Source organism: Gadus macrocephalus, chromosome 5 (genome assembly GCF_031168955.1).
Source record: "Gadus macrocephalus chromosome 5, ASM3116895v1".
Classification (NCBI taxonomy): domain Eukaryota; kingdom Metazoa; phylum Chordata; class Actinopteri; order Gadiformes; family Gadidae; genus Gadus; species Gadus macrocephalus.
Window position 1 is genome coordinate 6,874,094 of NC_082386.1, and position 12,282 is coordinate 6,886,375.

A 12,282-nucleotide genomic window follows, 5' to 3' on the forward strand; every position below is an offset into this window, starting at 1 on the left:
CTTAGGAGTTAAGCTCAGGAACACTGGGCTGCCAACTAAAGTGGAGCAATACCATTCAACTGGCGGCTAAAGAGACAGAGACGGCTCCCCCAGATTAACCCTACGTCTGCCAGTGGAACGTGAGAGAGAGAGAGAGAGAGAGAGAGAGAGAGAGAGAGAGAGAGAGAGAGAGAGAGAGAGAGAGAGAGAGAGAGAGAGAGAGAGAGAGGGTGTGGAGAGAGAGAGAGAGAGGGAGGGTGTGGAGAGAGAGAGAGAGAGAGGGGGGAGGGTGTGGAGAGAGAGAGAGAGAGAGAGAGAGAGAGAGAGGGACAGGGATATACAGATAGTCACTGTTAGAAAGAGAGACACAGTAAGAGAACGAGACAGACTGAGAAGTAGAGGGAGAGTGTGAAGGAGCATTACGATAGAGGGAGATGCATTCATTTGACGTGCCCTCCCTTACCGTGCTGTTGCCTTTGCGATGGTTTTCTCCCCGGATGTGAGTCGAGACAGAGAGCACCGGTGACCTTTCCATCACTCCCCTATCAGCCCCAAAAGTGTTACTTTCCATTCAATGGTATTGACTTTGACAATCACTGTGGATATCCAATGTTTGGCATTTCCCCTCCAGCTCTCATTTCTGCCAATATGTTTACGTGAGAAAGAATATCAGGGATTGATTATTGTACTCTATGACACAGTATTTATTGAATGATTTATTGAGATTTGGGATTTTGTTGATGTATTTTTTGTGTAAGAATAGTAGTATATGCAACAAGAAAAATAACTTGGGGTTCATTGACTTTAAATAAAATGCTATATCCAGAATATGGCAAGAGTATAAACAAAATTCAACTCTACCCAACTAATCCAAATGACACTTAAAAAGTGGCCATTTCTGTTGGGCAAGTCAAGTCACATCTGTGTCCATCGTAACTAGATTCCCGGCATAACATATTATGTTTTTTGTTGGATTAGTGTGCAGGTCCTCTATTTTACAAGAGGACGGCAGTTCAATAGGTTTGAAGGAAACTAAAATTTCCTTAAACCCTCCGATGACAATCATTTTCATTTTATGAACTCCCATTCTTGATCAGGCTTTATGCTATATTTCCAAAATGTCCTCCTATATGCACTGACCAATCACAACACCCTATGCATTTGACCCAGATATCTAACTACTCCCCTGTCCCCCACCCTGTCCCCCACCCTGTCCCCCACCCCAGTTCCCCACTGAACAAACAAAAACGTATCCTCCTACTCCGGAATCCCAGTAGACAACGTTATTAATTTACTTCTAAAACATTACTGTTACATATGATGTAAGGCAGTGAGATATTATGTGGGTAAAATCCACTTGTAACCTTACTAATTGAACTGATATCATACAGACATAGTAACTCACATGTACTTATGAGATGAAATTATCGCAGGGGTAGTGTACATGTGTAACAAAAACAAGCTTAAGTAAAGCTTAAGTAACATTCACCTCAGAGAAGAAGTAAAATGAGAGAGGAAGAATGAGGGGACTCCTTTCTCCTTTGGGGCCGTCATAAAGCCCTCCCTGTCTCTTTTTGTCAGGTTTACCGCTTTAGGGATCTACTCAGTCAGCCAAGGAAACGAGGTTCATCTCATTGGCAGTAGAAGATGTCAATGAGAAACAGAATGTAGTCCTGCTTTGACTCAGAGCTTATTCCACACTGATTCAATCTATTTCGGAAGGATAATGATTATACTCCTTTTAAACATATGGTACATATGGTAAATTTCTCCCATATGGCCTAATAATGTTTCGGTATTATCAGGGTTGCCTTATTGCCTTGGCATCAAAACCTTCCAATTATCTCCCAGTTGCGTTGGTGTCCTGTTGTGAATGAGCCCGCGGTGGAGGCCAGAACAACCTGGGGCAAAAGAAAATGCACTCATCTGCGATTAAGTCAGTATGATGGTAAAATAATGAATGATGATTCTATGTAAGCCGTCGTGATATTTGAAGCTTGTAACTCAGTGGCAAGGTGTATATTAAGGTATGTACTTATAAAAAGGAACTGCTAAGCATCCATTATAGGTCACCTTTTGTTAATTTACTCATCGATCATGGCGACACATTGTGTGGTAAATGGGGACGTTTCGGGATATGAATGGAATAAACGCATCGTACGGAAAAACAAATCTCATTGTGGCTCGTAAACAAGAATTTTGTTTATTCAGTAATTAAGAAAAATACATATTTTCCACGGCTGGGAAAGTTCTTTAGACCTCCGGCAAAATGACTTTGTGTTTCAGTAATTAACTGGAGCTTCTCCTCTGGGTTTCAGGATGTTGACAAGGGTCTGCCCCCCACCCCCCCACCCCCCACCACCTCGTTCATCAAGCAGGGCAGAGATCGAGCTCCGTGGTCCTGAGTCGCTCTCTAAGGTCATTAAGATGAGAGTGAACAGAGCCGGCCTTCAGCGGAGGCCTCAGCAACACACGGGCCAGAGGTGATGAATCTGTCCCAACATGCGGTTAACATGTTTACACGTCTGTATGCCTTGGTATTTTGTGAAATGATAATGGACGCTTTTGACACCAGATGAATTGCTTCACCTCAAAAAAAAAAGAGTGGAGTGGGTAAATCCCCTGGGCGGAACGTCACTTAATGGAATGGAACCGGAATGATGAATGCTGGATTTTCCAATTGCGGCAGTGCGGTGTGAGCGGATGGCAGGCGGTGGCGTGCCCTCATTTACCGATGCATTTAGGGTTATTTATGTTCAAGTCTTGGGTATTTTCTCTGCGGCAGGTCAGAGCCACAGTGTCAACCCTAGGTGGTGTCTGGAGGACGGATAAATAGACGGCTTACAACCTATTTTTTTTGCCAAAACATTCCGATCCGAGTCTCGGAACACAGAGTAATAAGCAATCCCTCTTCTTTCCGCTCACACACCCCGCCCGACCCTCCTACCCTTCTCCACAAATGGCCCTTAAGACAAGACTTTAAACGTCATGTTCACACGCAGTTCACACTCAGTTCATGTAACGATCCCATTCCTGGGTGGGTGTGTGTGTGTGTGTGTGTGTGTGTGTGTGTGTGTGTGTGTGTGTGTGTGTGTGTGTGTGTGTGTGTGTGTGTGTGTGTGTGTGTGTGTGTGCTTGTTCTGTACAGGTATAGAAAGACTAATTGTGCGTTGAAAGGAGGAACAGTGAAAAGCAGCGTGACAGATGGAAATAGTACCTGAAGCTGCTAACGCCACCACACTCCATGTTCCCAAACACACCAAAATTTGTTTTCATTAGAAAGATGTTTTACGCGAATACTAGCTTTGAAGAAGTCAAGTGAACCAATATAGCCTGCTTTGACACAACCAATAATATAGGCAATATTATATAAAGTATTGCGAGCTGGCTTATGGCAATATTATTTTGAAGCAAAATATGAAGTGATGGCCCGAAGAAACAAAGGGAGTCACCAGAGCATTAACATGAAGGCACAATCCGAAACACAAGGGTAGGTATATGGAGTGATTGACTGAATCAATGTCTCTGTCTTTCATGCCAGTGGTTCGAATAAAGCAGAGGGAAAGAGATCAAGGGATACTGTCGGATACGGTGGTGAACTCGCTTCCTTCTCCTTCACTTTAGAAAGTAAAAAATACATCAGGGGCGTAAAAAGAGTAAAAAAACACACCGAGCCTCAGTCCTGTTGGAGACACGTCGTTACATTTTTTTTTCTAGTTCAACTAGCCATGGTGCGCTTTTATTTTGTGAAACTTCAATCCACTGCATACAGATATAAAGCCTTTGATTTATTATGATTTATTATCAAATAAAAACGCAATACAAAATGATGGATTTGTCTGACATCGGCGACCTTTAAAGGCACCCAGTGCAACTTTCGAGGCTTAAAAATAAACATTCAATTTCTAGTATTTTTTACACGTAGTAAGTTTCAATAACTCCATACCAGTGTTTCCCATACATAGACCATTGTGTGGCGCGGCGCCACAGAATCAACATCGAGCGCCACGAATTGATTCTTTTTTTTTATTTTTTTTTTTATATATATATTTTTTTAATAACGCGATTTGGAAATCTAAAAATCGTTCCGTCCATTCATCTCTGCATAGCACTCGTTCTCCCTGTCATTCTCACACACACACACACACACACACACACACACACACACACACACACACACGGAGCGAGAACGACGATGCTAACACATGAACCCACCGATGTCACCGATGGCGTATATATATATATGATACTACCCCCCCCGCACCACCACACATTGGTCCTTGGTCTGTGGGAAACACTGCATACCATTACATACCGACATTCAAGCAGCAAAGATGAGACGTCGTTGTGTGGTGAGAACTGATAGAAAATCGATAACAACAACAATGCCGCCATTTTCTTTATTTTTTGTAACCTACAATAAATAAAGCAGGCTTCCAGTCAATGGAAAAATGGCTTCTCCCCACCGGCGATTGTTGTTGTTTACGATTTTCTATCAGTTCTCACCACACAACGACGTCTCATCTTTGCTCCTTGAATGTCGATATGTAATGGTATGGAGTTATTGAAACTTACTACGTGTAAAAAAGACTAGAAATGGAATGTTTATTTTTCATTGAATGTTTACATAAAGTTGCACTGGGTGCCTTTAAATTACCTGTGCAACCACATAAAACGGGTATATTATCTGCGTTGCCTATCACAGCTAATGAATTCTTCCTAATTATCATATCACCATGTTAAAAAGTTATCTTTTTGTTCAGATTTTCTCCCTGTTTTTCAACCCGAATTACAATTTATTACTTATATCTATGGTAAATGAATAATCAAACCAATATTACTATCACTATCACTATCAAGGCTATGCTTGAGAACGGGTGCGAGTGAGAGTGAGAGTGAGAGATATGCTATTCTTGAGAGCAAGAGCTAGACAGAACCATGGATTTATAATGGCTACGTATGTATAGGTCACATGCCACTATATCCCTGAAAACTCTTTCAATTAACCTTCCGGGCCTCCAGTGAACACATCTATACATTGATCAAGTTGTTAAACTGCAAGTCAACAATCTCAGTGACATGTTCAAAGTAGTTGGAGAACTTTAAGGTGACTTTCTACGGATTTGACAGGAGTGTATATTGAACAAGATGTTCACATCTAGTTGTTGTTTTTTTTGCTGGGGGGGGGGGGGAGACAGACATCCACCAAACCAACCAATTTGAAAACAGGCAGCCTCCTACAGGGGTGATTTGTGTGTGTGTGTGTGTGTGTGTGTGTGTGTGTGTGTGTGTGTGTGTGTGTGTGTGTGTGTGTGTGTGTGTGTGTGTGTGTGTGTGTGTGTGTGTGTAAAGCTGCCCGTAGTGCATAATAAAAGCAGGCAAATGCCACGCGAGAGGGACACATCTAACCTCTACCACAGACACCTGAGTCGACGCGTCCGTCTGTGTGTGTGTGTTTGTGTGTGTGTCTGTGAGTGTGTGTGTGTGCGTGTTGTATTTATTTCTTCCCTTTTCTGGATTTTGCCAGCCTGCACTATTCCGCCACCACTGCATAAAGAGCAAGCAGGCAGTGGCACCAGCTGAGAGAGGCAGATGTTCTATTGTCGGGTACAACCACTCGTCAAGTGGCCAGAATCCATTTGTACGCCTGCGTTGCAGCTGGAAGCCACAGCTGAAACCAGAGTTATCCATCTGGATCACACACACACACACACACACACACACACACACATATGTACACGCACATACACACACATGTACACCCACACCCACACCCACACACACACACACACACACACACATATTTGGGTGTGAGACAAAGCGAGGTACACTTTGCCTCAACCCATCACGGTGCGGTGTATGAGGCGTTGTTCTCTCTGGTCTACGGAGGAATAGTATCAGGATCAGTCTGCCCGTACTTTTAAACACACAGGCTTTATTTAAATCCATTTCCCTAATCCTGTCTTCCCAATCTACTGCTCTTGGGAGTCTCAGATTTCTGTGATTGTTACTTTCTCTTCGATTGTTTTTATTGCTTGTTCTCTGTTGTGTACTTTTCCTTTGTCACGCACGAAAAAGCATTATTATATGAATAAAGGCATGATTGATTGATAATGAGGCACCGGGGAACATCACGGGAAACAGAGAGAAAGACAGGACGAGTTATAAAGGAATTGAAGATACTAACGGATGGGGGGGGGGGGGTGCTGAGGTGAAAGTTTGGACAGGTGCACTGGACCACAGATTCCGACTCCCCTGACGCCAACAGCGACGTGCCCGGCTCACAGGAAGAAGAAGAGATGGCCATCTTGTAGTATGGCTGTGATGTAGGGGCAGCCGCGGGGGGGGGGGGGGGCTACCACTGATCCAAGCTCCTCTGCTCACTGCTGCTGGCACAACCGGGCTAAGCTCTAAAGCCCCGGGAAAAGCCCAGATGTTGGGGGCCGGGTGGTACTGGGGGGGGTTTGACTCCCCTACAGAGAGCAGCGCAGTGTTTGAAGTGGGCGGCTGAATTATCTCGGCTCGGCATGCTTATGAAGACCTCTCCTCTTCGCGGCTCTGGTTCTGCCTTGGTTCGGTTTCCGTTGTGTTGTGTTTTGGTGCCGAGGCCAAATCTTCGGATATTCTGATAATCGTTGCTTTGGAAGGTATTCAAATCCCGATTTACTATTTGAATGGTTCTTTGGTTTTTATGTCCATGCCTATTTGCATGCCGTAGCTAGAATTTCGTCTTAATATTTAAGGGATAAAATAAAATGTTATATATAAGGGCCCAAAATAGCCCTCAGTCGGAGAACGCCTCCAGTCGTCGCTTCGGGTGAGGTCACGTGGCCATCTTCAGAATAGCAAAACATTGAAGCACTGAATTACCCTTTCTTAGCTTTGTCTTCAGATACAACACTATCTGATTAGTGTACGATGGCACTTTGACACATGGCGTGCAGTGTGATAATAGGAAAGAACAACAGAGGCAGCCTTAAACGAAATGCTTGTGATAATATTATTTACTAAATTGGCTGCAATTAGCAGCTAGTTTAATGTTTAAACAAGGCCAAAATATCACCAAAAAGCACTTCCTACTAATGATAACGAGTTTGCCATTTAATCAACGTGAATAGATCAGGTTGCAATCTTTTTCCTTTAGGCCAAATAGCTCCTTTGCAATTTCATTAAAACCTTTGTACAATGCTCCAACCACCTATTAGCTGTGTGATACTTGGATTCAGGCCTACTCTCCCACTGTGGCAGCCGTTTGTCCTCAGAAAACTCTTTGGCTGCACCGAAGCTGCTCTGTTCCCGGGCCGGACTCGCGCCGATGAGTAGACACAGAAGGCCACCGACAAACACTCAGCAATCCTACACGATATTTTAGCTAAGCTATTTGTGTTGATAAAATAATACTGTAAAAACGCTCAGTCGATAAAAACACATTCTGATTCTGCAGCGGAGGTCTCTCTGATTCAGGCAGGAGACACCGCGTGAATTTACATTTTATTTTCTTCTCAAAGTATTCAAAGCTTGAAATGATGTACACAAGCCGTCTCTAGTTGTTTTGTATTGCAATGTTTTGTATTGTGTCACATTAAATGAATTGTAGCCTACTGAGTTTAACGTTTACCATATTTTTGTTGATGTTGCTAGTGTGAGCTAGAGCTATACAATTTGACTTCAACAAGTTCAACAAGTGCCAACCATTACTGAATAATGAAGCCCATGTGAACGCACACACACACACACACACACACACACACACACACACACACACACACACACACACACACACACACACACACACACACACACACACACACACACACACACACACACACACACACACACACACACACACGCATGGAAGTAAAACAACGGTTTAGCCAGCAGAGCGCGCCTGACCGCTACCAGCCCACACATAAATAAGTCACAGTGTGTTCGCCCGCCGCGCGGCTGCTGCTGAAGCAGCCAACTTTAGTTTGTAGCCATCAGGTTTTCATTTGCCTTTTTTCCTGTCCGCCTTTTTAGGGGCTTTCAATTATTTAGTCGGAGCAATCCCGCCGGCCATCCGCTCCCCTTTACCGGCCAGCTGTGCCACTACCCCCCCCGCCCCCACTCCCCGAACCCTACCGACTCCTCCATTTTACCTCCCAGCTGTTTTTTGTTGAGTTTTTTGTCCAATAGGGTGGAGAAAAACTAAGCAGGGTCCATCACTTAAAGGTTGGGAATGGAATTCTTTTTTTTGGCCATTTTTGCAAAATTACTTGAAATCCTTATCATAACCCACTTACAGCCACTGAGTTAGAAGTACTGACATGAAAATTAAACAAGTGAATCATCTGTGAAACGGGCAGGGCTCGAAAAACTCCAGCCAATGATTTCCAGAACCAGCGAGTGGCATTGGACAGTAAGTACGTTAATCAAACGGTCGTACTGCACTCCCCCTCCCCCCTCCCCGCGCGTGACCTCTTCGTGCACGTACTCAAAGCTCGTTACCCAGAGCAAGCTTCTGTTTGTTGTTATCCTGCGGTAGCTACTGGAGCTCGCTAACTAGCTAATCCACATTTGGACCTAGCACTAGAAGACAAACTCCAACCTAGCTAGCCTGGCTCGCTCTCACGCATCTGTGTTTGCGCTCGTGGATGATTGCGCGTCCATGTACTTGGAATGGGTGGAGTCAGAGTCAGCGTTGAAGGAGAGGGGGTAGGACCATTTGAGTTGTGTATTTTCAAAATCTGCTGGCGTTTCGCAAATCCCATACCCATACCCGTTTAATGAAAGCACCGGAGGAGAAGTCCTTTTTTCAGTAAAAGTCTAATCATCGCAAATAAAAATGTAATATCAAAATATCCTGGAGAATCCTGCTGTCCAACTGACACCATCACAGTGACTTCAACTCTGGTGGCGGGAGGGAGAGAGAGAGAGAGAGGGAGAGAGAGAGGGGGGGGGAGGGAGAGAGAGAGGGAGAGGGGGAGGGAGAGAGAGAGGGAGGGAGAGAGAGAGGGAGGGAGAGAGAGAGGGAGAGAGAGAGGGGGAGAGAGAGGGGGAGGGAGATGGGGAGGGAGAGAGAGAGGGAGAGAGAGAGAGAGGGAAAGGGGGAGGGAGAGAGAGAGAGGGAGAGGAGAGAGAGGGAGAGAAAGAGGGAGAGGGGGAGGGATAGAGAGGGAGAGGCGGAGGTGGAGGGGATCCAGTGAACTCTCGGCTGGGGCGTGTGTTTTATAAACAGCTGGTTGGCAGTTTCATGTCAACCACACAACTTGAATAATCACTTGCAGCATGACTTCCCCCCGAGGGCCCCAAACCCTAACCTCCCTCCCCCGCTCCCCTACCCTCCCACGGGAGGCCACCTAGTGGAGCCGCAGTGCCGTATTCTTCTAGTACCGCCGGCGGGAAAGAGAGGAAGAGAGGGCCCTGGGGTCGACGTGGGTGTACCCACGGAGGCACCCACGCATCGACACACAGATGGATGGACGCACGCATGCACACAGCACCTACTTGTGCACACATGTACACGCATGCCCATGCACGCACATTCCCACTCATGCGCACAATGGCATGCACGCAAACATTCAAAAGCACACAAGTAAACGCACACACACCCGCCCACACGCGCGCACATGTGCACACACAAAACACACACAAACAAACACGTATAGGTGCACGCACGCACGGACACAGCCACCAGCATGTCAAGCATGTCTAGATACTAAAGGAGATGCTCATTCTTCAATTTCTCCTGGTTCCCTTTGCTTCTCTAATGGGAGTGATGGAAGTGATGGGTGCACTCTCTTCATCATTTTCGAAGGTGACATTTTGAGGTCAATCAGGACCATCTTGGTGTCTACACTTGGCTCAATAACCCTCCGTATCGATCCAGTTCACTCCTAAAGGAAGAGCGCTAGAAACAAATAAGCAGTTGGCAAATAATGCATCATATATCTCGCCTGTTGATGCATAATTTCCGTACTGCAAATTGTACATCAGTTCAGAGGTAACATGTTCAATATTCCTGTGTGAGGAAATAATGTGTCAACCAATGCAGACCTTTCTATGGAAAATATATACATGAATAAATAACTTGTGGTAGTAATGCGATGGTGTTTCGATCTCGACCGACAATCCGAATAACTTGAACTGTGAGGATATTGCACATTGTATTTCAAAGCAGCCACATGCATGTTTTGCCTTCCTTTGCATAAATGCAAAAGTTTGGCTCTGCTGTTAATTCGGCAATGTAGATAAAAAAGGCTGCAGAGATAATATTTCCATCAGCCGTTGCAGACTTATAGTTCAACCGTCTACATCTCAAATATGTAAGATGTGAAAATAGGGTAACATTTCCGTTTGAATCTATCCATCTCGCTCTCTCTTCCTCATCATTCATCTCCTCATCTCCTTCCATTTTGCTTTGATTCTCTTGCTTGTTGGTACCCATCTTTTCGCACTCACTCCCCCACACAGGCATCCAATTCTGGCTCCCAATCTTTCCATCCTTCTCCCGCTCTCCCGCTCTTTCCCACTTTGAGTTTTGCTTTGTTGGTTTATTAAATATGCAATATTTGTCCTTATTTCCTGGCAGTCTCACTGGACTCCATGAATTAGCATCTTTAAATAAAGAAAATATGTGAGGACAACTTCATAACAACCTTTCATTACTTTGGTTATTTTCCAGGATCGTTGAATCAGAATGAATATGCACTCCAAAAATAAAATAAAGTAAAAGACAGCTCATTATTCTCGCCATGGTCCTTCCTGTAATGCCTCTACTTCTGCGGGGCTAAATGCATGTCCTTTCATCTCACACTTAAAGTGTGCATTGAAGTCTTTTTTTACGTTTTCTAAACGGCACATTTCCTCCGTAATACCCACTCCAATGCACTGAGGAGTAAGGGAGCCAAACATTGTACTCTGTGCCCCATGAGAGACCATGGCAGCGGTCTCCTGCTGACGCCATGCACTGATATATTTATTCATTCATCCATTTGTGACTCGGCAAACCAAACGTAGCCGGGACTTGGCAGGGCGCAGACGCCAAGGGGACAGAGAGGCTGATAGGGCCTGATGGGACACCACGGCCCCATACATCAGCCACTACTACAGGGGGCTTAGAACGAGGGCCTCCCTGGGTCCCAGAACGCGCCAGCACTCAACCACGGCTCACGGAAAGACCTGGTTGGTCCGCTGTTTAACACTATGTGCCAAATTAAATAACGTACCTTCTGGCGACGACGTCATGGAAAATCTAAATCAATGTACAAAGAATGATGTCAACGTTTACGGGTGGAAGTGGTGAGTGGACTTGGGCATGGACAGAGCACATTCAGATGTGCCACCACACACACCAGTGGGCCAACCTCCTTCCATTGTTTATTACTGCAGCGTTTCCCCACCGAACCCGAAAGCTGACAGCTGCGCTCATTAGTCCCGGCGCCCGATGGCCATGCTGTGTCATTATGGATGGAGGGGGGGGGGTCCTGGAGGGAAGGGGACTCACCTGGAGCGGGCACTCGGGCCCTGGGGAAGCCCAACTTGTCCTCTGCCACCCAGGAGAAGTTCCAGTAGCCTCTGGGAACGCCCGCCTCGTTCCTGCCAGCCAACGGCTCACCTTCGGAGAAAAGAAAGACAGAACTCAACGTTAAAGTGTTTACAATGCAGTGTTGACGCCGTGCGTAAGGCCTTTAAAAGTGAATAATGTAACAGTTTGCCAAGTCAGTCAGGAGTTGTCACTTTGTTCTGTAATTTTTTTTTATTTCATTTTTTCTTTTTTTACGTCCACAAATGTACTTTGATGACATTAGAGTGAGTGGCTTTTCAAACGATAACACTATGTCTTCAATGTCATAATAAGCTGATCAAAAAGATGAAACTGTGACTCCAGCAGACCTCAGCCTTGAAGGAAGACGCAACGCAGTCGTTAATATTGAAATCTTCAACCCAAAGACTCGGCGGGGGGGGGGGGGGGTGTTGAGCGACAGCGATGCACTGTGCCTTTTGAAATAAGAGTGATCTGTAGGCCTATGAATGACAAAGGAATGCCTTTAGACGTTTCGGGTGCACAGCTTAAAATAAAGGCAGTTTAGGAATTGGTTATTGGTTATTGGTTATCGACAGGCTATGCAATTACCCGACGATACCTAACGATTTGGGTTTTGATCTGCTTTGACTTCTTCCCTGACCTTCCAAACATAGCGACTGATTAATGTGTGATCGAACTGAAGTTTGACGCTGTTAAAGATTAAACAGCCACTGTGTTTGGCGCCTCTTTCCCTGCTCCTATCAATTAATCATTCGGTCTTGTGTTGATTCTCTTTC

At 45.2% G+C, this 12,282-nt stretch overlaps 1 protein-coding gene across 1 annotated transcript in view; it reads right to left on the reverse strand.

The window, feature by feature from the left end:
• alk (ALK receptor tyrosine kinase) overlaps window positions 1-12,282 on the reverse strand; it is a 294,090-nt gene that overhangs the window by 192,801 nt on the left and 89,007 nt on the right. Inside the window, exon 2 of the mRNA XM_060051906.1 lies at window positions 11,465-11,575. Within this exon, the coding sequence (XP_059907889.1) occupies window positions 11,465-11,575 (111 nt within the window). The remainder of the gene's footprint in view (window positions 1-11,464; window positions 11,576-12,282) is intronic.